The following is a 20,564-nucleotide window of genomic DNA, read 5'->3' as shown; positions in this document are numbered from 1 at the left end:
GTTCTTGCTTCCGCAACGCCGTCCACAGAAGTCCACAGCAGAACCAGTCTGGAATTTCAGAAGGTCCTCGCTGGAGAAAAAAAGGGACAACCGAATTCCTCTGTGGAACCCTCTGTATTCGCAACGTCATCCGCAGGTGAACCTCCACTGAGGAAGGGATGAGAGGGGTGCTTGCCGGAGAAGAATGCTCCCCCGCCAAGAAGCCCTAGTTAGGCGTCGTCGCCCTTTTGTCGAGAATCTGAAGTGAAGGGACTCACCACCGCTGGAGCAGATTCATTCCACCAATAGAGAACCCTAACTCAAAGTCATCGCTGCTTGTCGGAATCACCGGAGATTGTTGTCACCGGAGAAGAATCACGAGGAGAAGGAATTGGGGGTGTCGGGCGCGCGGGGAAGAGACGCGAACAGTGCGAGAAGAAAAATCCGAGCCCTAGCCAAATGTCACTGTGTCGTATTTCTCCCTTCAAGCTACAATCGTACCGGATTTGCTGAACCGACCCGCTGAACCAAACCGGCCGGTTCAGCTGCAATAGAATTTTTCTTGGGCCAGAATAATTGGGCTTGAATGGGTTTTGGATTGGCTTGTAAGATGGAAGAGGCTTTTGAAATTGGGCTGGTCTCCTTCCTTTAACCAACAATCAAATCAAATCATAATTGGATCATACCGATGCTCCTCCTCTCTCCTCTCAATTGTTATCTCCCTCAATTCTTACAAAATAAAATATAATTAAATAATATCCATAATACCTCTCAAATGTATAGGAATTGAGATAAAGACTAACAAATATCCAATCTCATAAAACACACTAAAAACATATAACTGGATACATAAGAGGGTCAAAACATCGAGTTATAATAAGAAAATAAAGTGTCCAAATGCTGATTATCAAATCCCTCCGCACTTATTTTTGCTTGTCTAGAGCAAGTAAACAAAATAAGGAAATAACTAAAGATGCATTCCCCTAGCAATTCTTAATCATACTTAGAAAATCTAGTTCGTCCATTTTTGCCTTTAAGGCAATATTCTGCTTCGGCTCCTTCCTTAGATCTACACATCTAAACTCATGAATTTCAAAGGTAGAAAATAATTCTTATAAATTACTTACATCTAAGTCCCTAGAGATGTAATATGTATCTACTAGATTTGAACATTTAAGTGTTCTTGGAAAAGCGCTAAGTGCATTCCTTATCAAATCTCGGTTGGTTACCTTTCATCCGAGATTCATGAGTTCAGTGAATGGTTCCTTTAGCTTAGCATGCAATTGAGGGACCGTTTCACCTTCATTCAGTCAAAGATTCGTCAGTTGATTCCAAAGTAGATTTCTTCTTGCGAGCTTGGCTTCAGAGAATCCTTCGTGAAGCTCAAGGAATTTTTCCCAGAGATCTTTTGCGGACTTATAGACTCTGATCCTGTTGACCTCTTGTGGTGGCAGCACACTTAGCAGATGGAATTCTACTTTTTCATTGGCCACAAACTCAGCTTATTCATTCTTTGTCCGATTTTCTTCTTTCTTTAGCTTGTTGTTCTGTCGGTAGATACTACAAAATCATTTTTCAATATTAGAAATATATCGAAGTCAGTTTTGAAATATATCTCTATTTTCTTCTTCCAATGGGCGAAGTCTCCTTCGAACTTCAGCGAGTGGATGCTTATTTCGTCCATTGTCTTCTATGCTTCGGTTGACAGTTAGTCCTTCTAAAGTGGATGAGCTCTGATACCAATTGTTGATCCCTTACGGCGCCGCATTTATTTGGTTTGCAATCAAAAGATTGCTAATCCAAGACTATGAAAAGCTCACTAGAATTCTCTTTCTAGTGGAGTAGCCCCTTACAACATTGACCACTCACAATTAGAGTAGTAGAATAGAAAAGGAATTCAAGTACAAGTGTTGTTCTCTACTACTGAGACCAGAGCTGTATTTATAGCCTGCTGGTCAAATCTGACTATTTATTGGAGTGGCAGCTCTGGGCTCCTAGAATGGCTCTGGGCCTCTGGGCGTGGATAAAACTTTATCCACGACGACAATAGAGCGCAAATGGCTAGCAGATAAAACTTATCCTAGTCCGGGCGCTTGGACCAATCCCGGGCGCCTGGACGCGGCTGATGCCTCCTCGCTCAGCAACACGTCGAGGCGCCCGAGGTGCCCAAGGAGTCTGGGTGCCCAAACCATCCGAGCGCCTGGACTTGGTCTGAGAACCCGGACAGTCAACAACATGTTGACTATCCAATTTCTCTGTCGTTCCGGCTCCGTTCACTGATTTCAATCATCCTGAATAAGGGTCACCCGAACCTATTTTCCATCCTTCTCCTTGAGCAAGCTTCCACTCTGGCTTCTCTTCCCTTAGAAACTCTGCGCTTCTTTCTCATCTACCAACGTACTCTTCTGCAGCACCTTGTTCCTTGGACACACCGAGCCCGTCGAATATCTCTCCCGTGTCATCCTTCTAACTAGCTGCATCTTTCACTTGACCTCTTGTGCTCCTAAGTTCTTGCACACTTAGACACAAGACATCAAAACACAACAGGATCTAACTTAACTCGGTTAACCACATCAAAACTACCCAAGGTACTTACAGTCTAGTCCACATATCCAACTAGACTTCAGCCAATTGCCAGATTCTGCAGACCCAACTGGACTTCCTACTAGATATCCAGTATCTGGTCACACCTTGACCTATCTAGACTTTGTGCCAGTTATCAATTCTTCAGGCCTAACTGGGCTTTAGCCTGATGTCAGGTCTTCTAGACCCATCAAATTCTGCATACTTGGTAAAAGTAGTAGATCTCACAGAATCTAACTTTGACCATTTATCATTAATCAAAACTAAAGTTTAATTATTAGTGCCAACTGCACTAATACCAAGTAGCTTCTACATTTTTTGACTAAATCCTAAATCTTAAAATCTTGAACCCTAAATTTTAAACTCTAACACTATTATATTAAAATACTCTTTATCAACTTGATCAAAATTATTTAAACTTCATCAAAATCATTTTAAATTTATCAAAAGCACTTTAAAACGGTTGTTACAGCTGCATAGTAGCTTCTACATATTATAACAACAATTAGTAACTACTATAATAATATTGAAAGTGAGGAACAATGTTGTAGAAGCTACTCAGTATTTGTTATATATTGTGGCATCTACTAATAGTTAGTACAACAACATTGAATAAATGATATTTTGGAGATAAACTATCTAATAGGTGCCTTTTTTATTTTTTAATATCTTTTATTTTATGATTTAAATATTAATAGGTGTCATTTGTTGATAATATGATTCTATGGATCGAGACAATTGGTGGACCGAAAGGAGGAAGAATATTTAGACTGGGTTCTTTGAGTAAAAGCTGTAGAATCACTAGTACATATTCTTCCACCCCACCGGCAGTAAGGGCAGAAATAAATCAACTGAAAGAAGAGGTTAGTCATTTGAAGGAGTTACTAGTGCAAAGGGACAATGAACATCAAGAGTTTCACACATTACAAAGGCAAAGGGATCAGAAATTCAACGAACTTCACGCAAAACACATACAAGAAATGAACGAGTTCCGCCAACAATAGATGTTAATCATGCAACATCTTCAGTTAACCACCCCTCCAAGTCATATTCCTTATTCTCTATCTTCTCCCGGTGATGCTCGTGACAGTGATGATTTCTTTGATGATGATGGTGTTAATGATTGTACTTGAAATTGTTGTGTATGAATGTAATTTGACTGTTACATTTGATACTCTTTACATTGATTTTCTTGGTTCTCTATGGTTGATAATATGAACATTAGTAACTTGTTGATGTTTTGCTTTTGTTTATCACTATTATGATGATTTATTATTGAAATTGTAACATGATCTTATTGAACAGTTAGTTTTATTGATTGTACATACAATCAATAAGATATTGAGTGTATTTAGAAAGAATTGTGATAATTTTTTTTATGGGTGTATTTAGAAAATGGGGTTTATTTAGTAATCGATGGGGTGTAGATAGCCCCACCCATTTATGTATTGGTGTTCTTATGAAGTGTTTGCTGGGAAAACTCTTTCATTGTCACATTAACACACTTAATTACTAGTTTAGTTTCATATTCAACATTTCAGTAAACTCTTCTAACTAGAAAATTGTAATCTTGTTTGTTATATTATTCCCAGTATTTACTGATCAGTTTAAATTTTCTTTAGCTTTGCAATATTAATCGTCTACTTGACTTTCTATTGGCTGGATACCATGCAGTTGGAGAATTATCAAGAAGAGCTTGAAGAAATGAAGAACATGAGCAGGCAAGAACATGTTGCACACTTAAGAAGGTAAATCTCATTTTTATCCATTCACTACTCGTTGTTAGCTGGTATTTCCTGAAAATTGCTTTGCCTCGACTTATTTATAGGAGAAGCAGTGGGTTTTCTCGCGAGGGGTTTCAATGTACCGTGAAGTCACCAGGTTGCTTCAACTCGGAGTGATCTACTGCCATAAACCCCTACCTTCACATTCTATTTGCTGATTAATTTTATATTTCTTTACATGGACTGTGGCAAGCTCGAATTGGTAGGGTTGCTACCTTTTGATCTACTGCTAGTTCTTGGGTTCCACGGAGGGCGGAGCCGGATATATATATCACTTAATAAAAATTTTTAATTTATGTTTAATTTGTTAGTAATTTCTCCTACTAAATATTTAATGATATACTAATCATTTTAAGTTGTGTCTACAATACTAAACAATAATAATAAAAATAAATAATAAACAAATTATATATATATATAATAAAAAATTTAATCTAATTACATTTACATAGAATAATAATAATAATATAAATAATAGTTAATAAGAAAATAAGTTTATATGATTATATAGATTTTTTTAGATTTTTTAAAAATTTAAAATGATTTTTTATTATATTATATATTAAAATGATTATATTTTTAGAAAATAAATTTTATTTATTAAATTCTCCGTCTCCTCGCTCTTGTCTCACTTCTCACGCGTACCAACCCTAAATTGCTGCCGCCGCCGCCGCCTTCTTCGACAGCGCAAGCTTCCCGATCAGGCCACGCCGGAGCGCCTCTGACGTCGTTTTCCGATTCATCAGGAGGTAATCATTTCCGATCCGTTCCGTCCCGGCGTTCCGATCCGTTCTTTTACTGTTATAACGTCCGAGAACGGCGTTTTTATTTACCGGAACTTTGGAACGGCGTGAGGCGTTCCCGTGCCGGAACGCCCGTTCCGGCCGTTCCACGCCCGTTCCGACGAACCATGCCACGGTCGGTCGTCGAGCGTGAGCAGCAGCACTGCCGGTCGTCGACTGCGAGCAACGGGGCGACGCCAGCTCAGCTCCGCCATCGTTCCTTTGCGTGGAAAGCTCGCTAGGGGCTAGAGGTGGCAAGTGGCTCATCGGCCATTCAGCGCGAGCGGTTTGGCCAGTTGTCGAGAGCGAGCAACAAGGATGGTGTCGGCTCGGTGTCGCAGCTGTTCCTTCTTGTAGAAGGCTTGTCGAGGGCCGTATGTGGCAAGTGGCTCATCGACCGTCAAGCATGAGCAGAGGCATGGCTGGTCGTCGAGAGCGAGCAAGGGCGGTGTCGGCTGAGGCAGCAAGCGCACAATCGTGTGCGTGGGGGACAAGACATATTGCTTTTTTTTTTTTTTTTTTTAACTTAAGTTTTCTTATTAAAACTTTGGTTCATTGAATTAATCACTTCAGTCATAATTAAGATAAACTAAATAGATATGATTTAAAGGCTAATAAAATTATCATAAGAAAATTTAAATTATATATATATATATATATTTATATTTTATTTTGTTAAACGAAGTTATAGACTAAAACCTCCAAATAAAAGTTTTTATTATATTATGTAAGATTAAATTAAAAAAAAAAGGTTAGTTTATGATTCTGTATGAAATCGGTGAAGAAGGCTAGCGGGGGATGTAGTTCCTCGGTTGATCATGCGAAGACTCCTCTCTAATCTACAACACAAGAAACGTCAGTGTCTGGGTTAGGAAAGAGGTCTTCGGCGTTAGTCCTCCGACGCTCAAGTCAATCATCGGAATAATAGAAAGAAGGCGGAGCAATTTAATAGCCATGAGAGCACAAACACAAATAATGAATAGCGCATGCCTTTGTCGGTGCATGTACCCCCTTTATATAGTGTTATAGTAAGTGATGTGCACGCTCCTCAAGGCGTGTACATGTCAGAAAAGTGTCTCTGACACAATACCTTAATAGGGCATGAAAATCCTTGACATGACAATAGAAGCTCTCGTCGTACGATTTGCCTGTTGACTATGCCTTGTTGTCAGCACCATTATCTCCCAGAGAGATATTACAAAATATGGGAGTGGTCCCACTATTTTGGTAGAGCGAGATAGCTGCTCTGTTTGGACTTCTCCCTCGGTCAATCCCACCTGCTGCTCTCCTCCGTAGTACCTTGATTTGATAGGTTGTGTCTTGCTCGACTAAACATGAGCTCCCGTTGGCTTGACACTCGCTTGGTCAGTTGTGAGCCTTTGATTCTTTCTGTACTGACCTTAGCCAGACGAGCGATCTATTCCAATGAGCTTTGTGGCCGATCGAAACCTTTAGGCCCGCTTGACAGTTGAAGTTGACTGTCGCCCGACCCATTTTTGGTGAGCCCGTTGATTCCCTAATTTTGACCGTTCTGACTTTGATTTCTATATTAGTTGCTATCTCTATCTTTGACTCAGGTTTGCTGGACCCTCTTTATCACCGCATCAGATTATATTTTATTGATTATAATCTTGATTATATGATTATTTCAACACGTAATCAAACACACCTAAAGATAAATTACAAACTTCGACTTAAAAAATTTAATTACTGAAATTTAATAGTAGCTGATATAAATAATATTTTATTTTTTACACTTATTTATTTATTTATTATTTTAAACTTTAATCAATCACTAACACTAACACTTATACAATAACCTTGTAATAAACGCTACTTTTAAAGCACACCTAAGCCCTAATTTATTCTCGTTATTATTTTCGATCCTCTCCTGCCATCGACGCACGCCGTCGCTCGACCCGTTCCCGAAATTTCAAAGTCTCCCGAAGATTCTTCGTCTCACGCTCTCTACAGTCCATACGGCGCACAACCACATAGGCTCCTCTTGGTGGCTGTTCCTGTTCCGGCAGCCTGCCTGGCCTGTCTTCTTCTCTGTGCTCTTGTCTTGGCGATATCGACCAGTATTGTGAGCCAGTGACTGCTGTCTTCTCCCGTCTAACTTTGGTATAATTCTTTTCACTGTGGTTTGTATGTTGTGATTTAACAATGGATGCCAATTTGATTTTGGAATTGCGCAAGTTCATGCTCGTTTGGATATCTGAGTCACGCCTTCGTTTGGTCAAACTTCAAAGTTTAGGAGATTTTTTCTTTCTCACTCTCCCCTTTTTACTGTCTTTTTTTACGTTGTTAAAGAAAAAAAAACTGCCATAAATGAATTAACAGCTAAATATGTTAGGTAAATTGAATTGATGGGACCTCATATATTTTTCAGGTTCTTGTATTGTTTTAGTTCAAATATATTAAAATTTAAATTCATTTTTCTAGGAATCAAGTTTTCAATAAATAATAGCTAAATGCATGACTATATATCTTTATTAAGTATTAAAATCATTTCTGCATGTTAATATCTATAGGCATAAATGCACTGTACTAATATACCTATTGTTTTTATGTTAACAGATAATTATAGATTGGTTCCTTTTCTAAACCCTAGTGTTTTGGGGTAAGTAGCTAGCCAATTAACTTTAACCAATGTTCTAAAAATCGGCCTAGGCGTCCGCCTAGGCCCCGCCTAGGCACTAAGCATTAGCCAGTTGCACCGAAAACATGCTAGTCGGCTTTAGCGCCTAGGGGGATTAGGCGGCCCTAGGCGTCGACTAATCGGTCGAATCGTCTAGGCGCCGCAGAAATAGTGCAGGGTTTTCATGATTTTTTTTATTAGTTTGAGTTTTTAAATTTAAAGTTTAATTTTAAAAAAAAATTAAAATGTAACCTTGAGTTTGTGTCCGATGATAATATTAAGTTTGTGTCCGATGAAGAACAAGTTGTTGAAAATTATAGAGGAGAAAAAATGGAATAAATTTGTAATATTTTATTAGTTGTGTAATTTTAAACTCATTTTAAATTTGATTTATTGTGTTGGAGTTATAGAATGTGATTTATTATGTAATTTATATTGATACCGTGGAATCCGCCTAGTAGCGCCTAGTCCCCGCCTAGGCAACCTAGGCGTTAGGCGCTGGTCTAGCGCCCGACTAGCGCCTAGCGAATTTTAGAACCTTGACTTTAACATGATATCAAAGTAGCAGGTCAAGGATTTGAATTCCACTTGTGCTAAAAAAATTCAGTTACCACATATGCGGTGGGAGGCTTAAGCCTATCAACTTAAACTTCCCATCCATACATGTAGAGGGAGTGTTGCTAAGGCTGTAAATGAACCAAATGTTTGTGAGCAAGCCTGTTCTTTGGCTTGGTAAAAGATTGTTTACGTTCATTCAATATATATAAAATCAATTAAATACAACAACAACAATCAAGTCTCATCCTACTAGGTGGGGTCGGTTATATAGATCTTTTTACGTCATTGAGCTCTATCTCCAATTATACCATCATCTATATTTAAATAAAGTTTATCTTTGTTTATTGTGGCAAATCAAGTCTTTTTTGGTCTTCCTCTTCCTCGTTTGATATTCGTGTCTATCATAGTTTCACATCGCCTAACTAGCGCATTTATTGGTAGTCTAAGTGCATGCCCGTACCATCTTAAACGCGTCTCTCGGAGTTTTCCCTCAATAGATACAATTTCGACTTTCTCTCTAATACTCTTATTTCTTATTATGTTCATTTTCGTATGTCCACACATCCATCTTAACATCCTCACCTCTGCAACTCTCATCTTCTGCTCATATGCCCGAGTCATAGCCCAACATTTAGCTTCATATAACATAGCAGGTCTAACTACGGTTTTGTAGAATTTTTCAATTTTAGAGGTACTTTACCGTCACATAAAACACCCCATGCTTTTCTATTTTAACTATCCTGCTTGTATTCTATGTAAAACATCTCTCTCAATCCCTCCATCATTTTGCAAAAATATTCTAAATATTTAAACCTCTGAGTTTCGGACAACTCGTCGTCTCCTATCTTAACAATTGTCTTATTATATCTAATATTGCTAAACTTAAATTCCATATGTTTTGTCTTTAGTCTACTAAACCTAAAATCTTTCCCTTCTAGTCTTTCCCTCCAAGCAACTCATTATACTAAATGAATAAGTTTGAACGTATTTATGTTTAACTTGTTAATGTTCATAACTAGAGATTAGGAACTGATTATGAATAATGTTTATGAACAATGTTTTGGTAGAAAGTTTGCAAATCATGTTCATCAACAAAACTCTTATTATACTTGTAAATAAACTAAGAAACTTTCGAAAGGAACAAACATGCTTGGAATATCAAATTCTCTAACTAACCAAATAAGCTAAAAATGTAAAATTTTTAAATAATCAAACAAATTTGAATTAATACTTGATAAAATCTAAATGAATTAAGTTCAAGTCATGCTCAAGACAAGCTCTAACCAAGCAAAAAAAGAATCATAACAAGCTTGAATAACTATTTCAATGGCTTGGTTCATTTTATACTCGTCTTGACTTAGCACAGTTACCCTATCAAACAAAGTTGAACAATACAAATCTTGGCTTGACTCATTTACAGCTCTAAGTGTTACCGACATATGAAGGGCAAGCCTTAATATATAAATATAAATTTGGACTCTTTCCTAACATATAAATGCATATTGTGGCACGCTAAGGATTCCCAAGAGCAAGAGCAAGTTGTAGACCAACTCAATGGCCAATTGATTTGGTTCCATCTTGAACAACATCGATGGTATGGAACTCCTGTCATGGGAAGAAGACTCATACATGGCTTCCCAAAGGAACCACTAACTGAAAGCAAGTGCAAGAAAGAATGTTTTTTTAAATCCTTCCCAATTGGAAGTGAGGGAAGTACTTCTCTTGTTAACAGACCTTGCCCTGAAAGTTGAAGGCAAGGAAAGCGCAAGCTAGGAAGTGAGTTCCTTTTCTAAGGTATATTCAATCTCTGGGAGGAGGAAATTTCCCCTTCCTAAACTGGATACGGTGCTCTCCATTCTGGTGCTCACGTGTTTTGTTCCCATTTTCATGTTTTCCTCCTATAAGTTGATCATCACTTAGCTGAGAACCCAAGGAGATTAGAGCTTCTGATAGGGAAAAAGTCCCAATTAAATTTTAGACAAAGGATGTGCAATTTTATGGAGGGAATTGAATGAACACCTCCTAACTTAAAAGTACTCAATCAGCATCAAGCGCTACAAGGGAGAGAGAAGGTAGTTGTCAATATTATTCCCACTGTATCTAGGTAGGGACAAAAGATCAATGTAATTGTTTTCCTAAAATCATTACTTCCCTAAAAAATTAAATGCTCCACAAAATAGAAGCTTGATGGGGGTTTAGTAATCACTGAATATACTTAAAAACATATAACAATTACAACTACCAGATCCAGTGCTTGATAATAACAGTTCTCCTAACAAAAGTTTAATGATTTCTTTACCAAACCTCTTAGTATTGATGTTCTTGATCCTTAGTTTTTTTTTTCTTTCTTTTTTTTTCCCATTCAGAACGCCATATGTTACGCTGCATATATGCTGTTGATATCATCCTAGTTCAAACACTTCTGTATAATTTTATGTGGCATACATGAGCAAAATGATTTATTTCTGTAGAGTAGATCATTTAGACAATTAAGTTTGAAAGGTGGCTTAAGATAGATACTTGTTTAAAAGATAGTCCTTGACCTTTACTAGCATGCTTGTACCAGACTTGAAGTTTAATGTCACAGAAAGAAATGATGCATCAACCCTAGGCGATAGAGATTATGACGTTAAGATACTGAATAAAGCTCTATAGTTCCTATCAATTAAATAGATCAAAAAATAAAAAAAACATATTCACGTGGTATAAACTTGCTGGCAGTAATGAAACAATCATTCCTTTAGAATTGATTAATCAATAGAGAAGCAAATATTTACAAACAGAAGATGTAGGAAGTGGAAATAAAACATCCGTGTCTTATATTGCTAGAGGTGTCAACTAGATTAGGCCGCAAGCAACCTAATCCAGATGAAAATGGACTTGGTTGAGCTTGGTACTAAAAGTGAACCTACTATGCATGAGGTAGTGGGCCCAATCCAATTGAATTAGTATTATATATAAATTATTTTTAATAATATAATAATAATACTATAAGAGTGAAGACTCCAACAACAACCACCAAGCCTTATCCTACTAGGTGGGATCGGCTTGGTGAAAACTCCACGTGGATTAATTGAACCATTTCCTATAAAGAGTGTTACAAGGATACATTCAAGACATTGTGCATATTGTTTACAGATGATATTGTTTTGGTTGATGAAATACTTGAAGTAAAAATGCTAAGCTCAATTTAGTGGGAAATTATGGAAGTGAAAAGTTTTAGGCTTAGTAGAGCCAAAATTAAATATATGAAATTTAAGTTTAGTAATATTAGACGTAACAAAATAATGGTTAAAATAGGAGAAGATAAGTTGTCTCTAATTAAGGGCTTTAAGTATTTAGAATTGTTTTTGCAAAAGGATAAAAGAGTTGATAAAGATGTTTTACATAGGATATGGTTGAAATGGAGGAGTTTGTGAGGTGTTTTTTTGTAATCGTAAGTTATCTCTAAAACTTAAAGGGAAGTTTTATAAAACGGTGGATAAACCTACTACATTATATGAATGTTGGATTATGAATCGATTACACGAGTAAAAGATGAAAGTTGTAGAGATGAGGATATTAAAGTGGATGTGCGGACAAAAAGAATCAGGGTTGCGTCTATTGAGAGAAAATTCCGAAAGACGCATTTGAAATTGCATAAATATGTATGTAGACGACTAATAACTTTTCAAGTTAAATGACAAAAGGCCTTGACAAATATACAATTTATTTAAGAGAAACCAAATAAGACTTGGTTAGTAACAATAAAATAGGATAAAATTCATTTAAATTATATGAGGATATAGTGGAGATTAAATCCAATGACGTAGAATGATTCATACCCGATCCCACTTAGTGAGATAAAAGTTTAATTGTTGTTGGTTGTTATTGTTATTGTTATTGTTATTGTATATTGTAATAATTAATTTGCTAATATTTATTTTGAGTTTATTTTTAATAATTTTAAAAATAATTATTGATATGGATCTTATTTGGCACGACCCATATTAGCTCAAGTTTGGCACGATCAAAATGATTAGAATAGCTTGGCATGATTCGAGCTGCCCATGCTTGGCATGGATTGAGTTGCATGTGGTTGGCACTGTCCAAGCTGCCAATGCTTGGCACGGTCCGAGCTGCCTGTGCTTGACACAATCTGAGCTACACATGCTTGGCACGTTTAGAGCTGTCTATGCTTGAGTCCATTGTATTTTGACTTGAGTCTACCAAATGGTCGAATAGTTAATTGAAACTGCCTAAGTTGACTGTTAGCTGACTTATATCTAACTTTGAATTTAAAATTGATTAGTGGCACTTAGAAGACTTTTTTTGTGCAAAAGAAGCTCGTGGTAGAGGATGAGTCAATTAAAAGTATTTCAAGTCAACTAAATTTTTGACAATGGTGAAAATATTAAAGATTTGCCCAAATGAGTCGACTGATGGTACTGATAGTCAACTAATGTCACAGATGTCGGACGATTGGTCCCAAATCTATGCGAATGAGTTGATTGATGGCGTAAATAGTTGACTAAGTCCCTTCATTTACAAGAGCAACACAAGTAATTTGAAGGTTGCATCTATCTATCTTCTTTTAAACTCATGACGATTGTCAGAGTTGTTTGGCTTTGAGTTGACTAACAACTGACATAGTAGAATTAAAATTTTATTTTACAAATGATTCTCTAAGGCGGTTTCAACATGACGACCTTTGTTCTTGACTTCTATTCTTCGATAGACGAACTTTTCATATCTGAAATCTATGATGCAATATTTCTTATTGACATAATTCAAGAATTGAATCGTCATGGACACCTCCCATTGATGAGCTCGAAGAACCTGTTCTATACAAGCTATGGATGAATTAAGCAAAGGAGGCACAAATAAAGATAAAAGCTATTCTTGTTTTACATTATGGGTCATCTCTAAATTAGTTGAGCCTTTTAACAATGTTAAGGATCTAATGGATAAGCTTCTTAAACTTCATGAAGGTACATCAGACTCAGACCTCCTCATCAACCAACTACAACAATTCCAAATGATGGACAAATGATTAACCATATACATGTCTAGTTCACAGAAATTATAAACAGTCTTCATGCCATAGTTTTGCACGTTGACAACCACACAAAATAAGGTATATTTTAAAATCATCCTCTAGAACTCACCTTTGGGCATCAATGATAGATGCATATAAGGCATCTTTCGACTTATCTACAATAAATTGGATGACTTCTGTGAAATATGACTACAGTAACAATCTAACCAAAATGCAAAAAAAAAGAATGAAAAAAAGAAGAAAGTTATAGCTTTTGTTGTCGATGGTGATATTATTGTGCATCTAGAAAGGGGATGAATAAACATAATATGTAATTTCAAATTCTCTTGTTGCTCTTGCAAATGCAAGGGCTTAGTAGCAATATGATAGTAGTTCAACTATTAGAAGTAATGCAACGGAAAAATTAACAATAAATAATGTTAACACACATCTTTTTATGTGGTTTAGAAATTCCTAGGCTTCTATTCTATGACCTATGACTTATTTGGTGAGTCGCTCCTTGAATCCACTAATGAAATATACTTCCTCCTTTTAAGAGGCGGAGAAAGCTCTGACAAATATTGTTTTATTTTTACAAATAAACAATATAATATAAGGTAAACTATAATAAAAATAACTTGATCAAAGAACCTTCATTGATTTAGAGTGAAACACTTTAGATCATAGAATAACAATAAATAAGTGCACAAAACGGAGCAATAGACATGATCAAGACTTTGAGGTTCAAAGTGCCTTCTCTCGATATTTATAAAACGAAGCACATGACTAAGATTGAAAATTCAACCAGTTGATTGATTCACCAATTTTGGAACCCTATTCACCGCAACTATTACTCAATTAGCCAATCAAACCGATTATCAGATAATTGTTTTTCCTACTCCTCTGGTAACCTTTAACTTGGACTGAATCTTAAGACGACTATGTCATCGGTTGATTATCTTAGATAAACTTTCAACTTTTTTTACCATTAATAGTTTTAATCGATTCCAAATGGTTTTAGTTGAGCTTCTGTGCATAGATAAAGTTATATGATCATTCTTGGTCAATTTTAAATTCAAACTTAGATATTAGTCGACTTGGGTCTATTGGCTCAAGCCAGAATAGAGAAGCATTCGTTCTCAAACAAGTCAACAATTGACTGCAGTGTCAAATCTGCTAATTAGTCGACAGCAATCAAAATTGATCTTGCTTGACCTCAAGCAAATTCATCAACTTTGTCCTAAATAATTTCTATCCAAAAGCCAAAATACATTTCACTGAATTACTCATCTCATATGTTCATGTTGATCATGCTCCTCCTTTCTAGGCATCCTCGATAAGCCTCTATCCATAGAGGTTTGCCTTTGAGTTCTACTCAAGTTGGGTTTACCTTAGCCAACACCTCTTTAGACACCTAGATGATTTTTAACATACGCTGAAGGTTCCAATAGTTCCATCTCACAATATTTTTTTCCTGCATTATATTGTTGCATTGTTTTTTTTTTATAATTATCATTATTGATATTTAAATAGACATGATAAGCAAAAGCACTATAACTATTACTAGATATTAGTAAGATCTAAATTTTAGTAGTGAGATATATTAACCACACTATACTCATATGAGTTCTAGAACAAACTATTCTAGAAATTTAAGTTATTCTTCAAACACCTTTTAAATTATGGAATAACATGTGCACAAATTCATAATCATATTATCCTATGTCTAGGAAAGCATTAAATTTTTTTTCTAAAAAAATAATAATTATTGTACATCTATGGTGCCACACTTATATACTGTAGGACTTGACTTAACACCTAAGATTTGAAGCCTATTTAAAATATCGTTGAAAAGATTAAAAGTTGTCTAAGTCATCAAAAATTTTAACTTGCTATATTACTAGAAATAGTTAAGGGCTTTTTAGAATAGTTGTTTTGATTTTTAGAAAAATTTATTAGTTTTATTAAGTCATTATTTATTATTTTTTGAGGAATAACACAAGTGTTATTGGATTAACAAAGTGTCAGTTTGAAAGCATATAATTCCCTCTAATGATGAATGCTCATTCTAAATTTGAAACATTCATTACAATTTATGTTCTTTGGATTGGTACTGAAATTACAACTTATGTTGAATGGCATGTGAATCAATTTATTTGAACCAAACAACAATAAGGTCACTTATATCTTATTCTTTGTTATCATCAGGTCTTCAGTCTTCCATAATATGGATATGGACATTCAGGGAGTTGAAAATGAAGCCTTTGGTTTCCTGGTTAAACAGGGGGCAGAAGCTGTAAGTACTAGTGCACTTTGTACGTTGGATTTTTGTGTTTATATAATATCTAATGCTTATTAGCCCTTTTCAGAGAGTGTTCAAGTCAACTTTTGTGGGTCATTTGTCGATTGTGAAAGAACGTTTCTCCAAGAAATATAGGCATCCCTTACTTGATTCAAAGTTGACAGTGAAGCGCTTGAACATGGTTTGTTTACTTACCCACACATCCTTTATTATCCTGAATGTCTTCAATTAACAGAGGTAGCTATTTAATGTAGTTTCCAAGATCTAAGCTATCAAAAATTACTGACTTAAGTATTTTTAAAATTTCTTTTGTCAATATTGATCACGACTGATCTGCTAATCTACTTAGATTTATCCAATTTCAGCGCTTTGCACTATGAGATGCGAGTCATGTGACAAAAGGCTCAGTTAACTGTATTTTTGTTTAGGAAGTTCGCTGCATGACAAAAGCCAGGCGTCTTGGTGTCCCCACTCCAGTATTATATGCTGTCGATCCAATTCTGCATACTTTGACATTTGAATTCGTGGATGGGCTCTCTGTGAAGGAAATCCTATTAGATTTTGGATTAAATGGTATTGTTGAAGAACAACTAGATGATATTGCTATACAGATAGGAACTGCAATGGGAAAAATGCACGATGGGGGTCTTATCCATGGTGATTTGACCACTTCAAATATGATTATTAGGGGAGAGACTAATCAGTTGGTAAGCCTTGAACAATTCATGTTGCATTTACTTGTTTGAAGTTGCTAATGTAGGAAGTATTTTACATCCATCAATATGATAATTATTGATGTATATGCAATTTTGTAAATTTTGCACTTCAATACGATCTATGATCATTCCTGTTGATACTTTTTCTCTGCACAGGTTCTTATAGACTTTGGTCTGAGTTTCACATCAACTCTTCCTGAAGATAAAGCAGTCGATCTATATGTGTTAGAGAGAGCTTTGTTATCAATGCATTCTTCATGTGGAAATGTGGTTAGTTGATTGTTTTTGGTTCATAGAAGTTAATCTGTTTTTTAAATATATAGGGATGTTGACTTACATGTGATAGTTTTTCGATATTATCTTGTCCCTGATGACTTTTTCGTGCTTCTCTATTCTAACTTTTCTTTTCTTGATATGCATATCAAAACAAATCCGTCTCCAACTTGTCTTTCCTTTCCAACATAACAAACTTCTTTCGGCATCTCTATTTGGAGGCATATCAAAATTGTAATTCATTTTCCATCCAATCCTTGTATTAATGGATGATTACTCTTCTTGCGAATGATCATGTGACTAGAGTGCCTTTTAGTGAGTTGTAATAGCTTAACTTTGTCTGAAGGTTGTGGCTTCTCATCCCTTGTATGCACCTGAACCCTTGGCTCCTCCACATATCATCCTTCATGCTCTAGCTACGTAGTTTATCTTCTCTGGTTGTGGTCCTCATTGCACCTTGATACTCATTGTCCTATGGTCCCTTGATCGATTTGTGTAATCTTCTCCCAATCTCTTCATACCTTAAGGCACTAATCCTCCAACTCGGCGATGCTAAATCATGCTTCAGAGATTTTCCAACACCACCTTAGTAATTATCATCCTAGGGTCCCTTAATTGCGTTGTACAACCTTCTTTAATCTCTATGGACTTCTAAGTTGCTGAATATGTCACCTTGGCCACACCAAATCATCATTCATCACCACTTAACCTGGTCGAGTTATGAGCTCTCAAAATCCATATAAAATCACAAGTCAAAGTTTAACTTACTTTCAAAGTCGCAGTCAACTAGGACATGATTGCACTAGCAATCAATTTTTTCGTGGTTTCATAAAAAAAAAATCACTATGTACCCATTAAATAATAGATCAGATTATTTAAAAAAAACTCTATAAAGTTCAATTTAAAATTATAAACAATTCCAAATTTAATTTTATTAAAAAAATCATGAATTTAAATTTTGATTTAGTCAATTCAAATTGAATTTTATCAAATAAAATACAATTACATTATCCCATAAAAATATAATTGAATTCAAAATATCAAATACTCATGAATAAATTTTAAATACAATTACATTAGCTCATAAAATTATATAATCATTTCAAATAAAATTATATCATTAACAGTGAAAGCCTTTTGCACCTTTAAACTTGAAATTGCCTCAATGTTATATAATTCAAAAGCAAACTTATCCTAATTTTTTAAATCATGAAAGGTCATTTTCTCATTGCTCATTAATGTGAATAGATTATAAAGTAAAAGAACTATATATTTTACATATATGAGTAAACATAAAAAAGATTAAAATTTAATTATTTGTAAGATTTTTCTCTTTAATTATGGAGGTGATCAAATGTATCAATTAATTGCTAGATAACTAATTAATTTTAATAAACAAATTAAATAAAAGATATAATTTATATGAATTAAGATTAATTATGTTATTAATAATTTAATTAAATAAGTATTGGAATTGCTCTGGAATAATAAGATACAATATAGATACAATACTAAAACCGTTCATTCTTATTAGAGATTGAAACTTTGGTAGGTTCAATTTTCCTTTTATTACATTTTTTACTTTGTGCCAGATACCTGACTCTCCTCAGATGATGTACATGTTAGTTGTTTTGCCTGTACAGATGGAAAAAATACTGTCAGCCTATAGAAAGTCTTCAAAGCAGTGGTCATCCACGATGAACAAGCTAGCTCAAGGTGAACTCTTGCTATAATTCTTCCAATGTACGTGTTCATATCCTCATAATTACTTGTTATCTCAAACCACTTTCTGCAGTGAGACAGCGAGGTCGAAAACGTACCATGGTAGGATGATTCTTGTGAGTTCCGTGTCCACCGGCACCAAGTTACTAGGTCAGGTTACACATTGCTGTTAGATATGGAACTGTTTTCACTTAACAAATATAAGCCTAAATACACAATTCATCATGTTTGGTGCCATGCAATCTCAATATAGTGTTGGTGTTCTTGCAAGTATTGTTGTATGGTTTATTGGTTTGTCATTCGTAGTAATATTGTAAAACACCAGTGAAAAAATTTATAAAATTTCACTGCATATCCAAGATTGGCCGTTGATTTTGTTGGGTAGCTTTGGTAAGATTCCAAAGGAATGATTATTCTCAATGTGCCTAGGACCGTAATTAAACTAAATGTTCGTATGTAAACTCATTAAGAGATATATTATCTATGATTGCCAGCTCCAAGTTAGTAGGTGAAATTACATTTTGCTGTTAGATTTTGAACTTTTTTTTTCTGGCAAGTATAAGACTAAATGTGCCACTGGAAACTATCTGATCTTTTAGGATAAATTCATATTTATCTTTATTTCTGTTATAAGGGTAGTGTTTTTTTTAGTATTTTTATCATGTGAGTAATTTAAGGTGTACTTATGGAAGCTAAGTACCTTGATGAATCATGGAGCTTGGTTTTACAAAATACATCTTAAGATGGCATTGTACATGTATAGTAGAAATGCATATGAAAAATGGTCTTATTTGATTTTTGATTAGTTTTAGGTTTGTTAATGTTTTTTTTTGGAAAGTATCTTGAACTTTAATGGCCTAATTTTTTTATTTGAAATGCAAATAATATTAATCCATAAAATATACATATTTAACTAACTAAAAAGTAAGTCAGAGTTGTATCCTTCAAAATCAAATCAATATGCAATCATATTTACACAGGATAATTATACTTGGTAACTCTATGAGTGTTAATTATCTATTGCTCAAATCAGACATGAACATTAGAGTATAAATAAAATATAATTTTGTACATTATTAAATTATTTTGTGAATAATACAAGACTTCATGATTGAAATATACTCTGATTGCTTAATTGTGTGAGTCATCTATGTTTGATCACTAGTGCAACTAGTTATATTCTCAGTCTACCATGAGATTCCTTATTTATGCCTTGTTTATTTGTCGAAGGGGAGCTTTGGCGTAACGGTAACATTATTATTTTGTGATCAAAATGTTACGAGTTCGAATCCTGGAAATAGCCTCTTGTAAAAAGTAGGTAAGATTGCGTATAATGAATTCTTTTCTGGGACTCCGCATAACGAGAGTTTCGTGCATCAGGTTGTCCTTTTTTTTATTTGTCGATCGGGCGAAAACATATATGAATTTGAATATTCGTTAAGAAAGCTAAAAATATAATCTTAGTGTCTTTAGTAGAATTGTAGGTTATAGAAGGTGTTTTTGCAAATAAAAAGAAATGAGTTTCTAAAAGTTTGAGGATTATAATTATTATGTCATTTATGTTTTTTACAAAAGCAGTGATATTAAAATCATTTTGATAACTCTACACAAAAATAAAAGCATATATGAATTTTTAAGAATTCAAACACTAAAGCAATGGCATTACTTGGGTTCTTAAGAAGGGTAAGACCGTCAAAAATGTTTTTGGATAATAACGAGTTTGTTTTACAAACATCTAGATTACCTTATTAAACTAATAATGAAAAAATTAAGGATAAATATGAGTTTCTTGGAGCTTGAATAGAAGTATGATCCAAAAAACTTTAACACCACTGAACTATTTTTCTTAGATATTTTGGCTAAAAAATTAATTCAACATTTCAACCATATTTCTCTTTTTCTTTTAAAAAGATTATTTTTTACGTAAACAATTAAGACTTGAGAAGAAAACACCTATAATAGAAAAGACAAATTTTAGCAAATTAAATTAAATATTTAATTGTTAAAATATAATTAACATAATAAACTTTCTAATGACATAAATTAAATATAAATAGCTCCTTGAAAATTCTTTTGTGGGTTCTTGCTCATAACACATTCTCTTTATTTCGCTTTAAGCCAATGCTCTTTGCGAGCTTTTTTTATATATTTTAGTGTGAGATTTTGCTTTTAGTTTTTGTTTGCATTTGATTTTCCTCTTAATATTA

At 34.7% G+C, this 20,564-nt stretch overlaps 1 protein-coding gene across 2 annotated transcripts; it reads left to right on the top strand.

Annotated features, from left to right (window-relative positions):
• The first annotated feature begins 4,959 nt into the window (after window positions 1–4,959).
• LOC122016918 (EKC/KEOPS complex subunit bud32-like) lies at window positions 4,960–18,857 on the top strand. 2 transcript variants are annotated; one of them, XM_042574353.1, is made up of 7 exons: window positions 4,960–5,095; window positions 15,553–15,640; window positions 15,714–15,827; window positions 16,075–16,353; window positions 16,519–16,632; window positions 18,279–18,351; window positions 18,431–18,857. In XM_042574353.1, the coding sequence occupies exons 2-7, from the start codon at window positions 15,572–15,574 to the stop codon at window positions 18,466–18,468; spliced, it is 687 nt and encodes a 228-aa protein (XP_042430287.1). In that variant the 5' UTR covers window positions 4,960–5,095; window positions 15,553–15,571; the 3' UTR covers window positions 18,469–18,857. The 2 variants fall into 2 exon arrangements, with proteins under 2 accessions (XP_042430287.1, XP_042430288.1); XM_042574354.1 differs by lacking the exon at window positions 4,960–5,095 and adding an exon at window positions 7,098–7,252.
• The last annotated feature ends 1,707 nt before the right edge of the window (window positions 18,858–20,564 follow it).

This window comes from Zingiber officinale, chromosome 8B (assembly GCF_018446385.1).
Source record: "Zingiber officinale cultivar Zhangliang chromosome 8B, Zo_v1.1, whole genome shotgun sequence".
NCBI classification, from domain to species: domain Eukaryota; kingdom Viridiplantae; phylum Streptophyta; class Magnoliopsida; order Zingiberales; family Zingiberaceae; genus Zingiber; species Zingiber officinale.
Note: the sequence above shows the minus strand (reverse complement) of the source record. Positions and strands in the feature narration are given on the sequence as shown.

Bases quoted from the DNA above. Each gene is read 5' to 3' on its own strand.
- LOC122016918 (XM_042574353.1), top strand. From the start codon at position 15,572: ATGGATATGGACATTCAGGGAGTTGAAAATGAAGCCTTTGGTTTCCTG. The intron at 15,641-15,713 runs GTAAGTACTAGT...AGCCCTTTTCAG, and splicing joins TTAAACAGGGGGCAGAAGCT to AGAGTGTTCAAGTCAACTTT. The intron at 15,828-16,074 runs GTTTGTTTACTT...ATTTTTGTTTAG, and splicing joins CAGTGAAGCGCTTGAACATG to GAAGTTCGCTGCATGACAAA.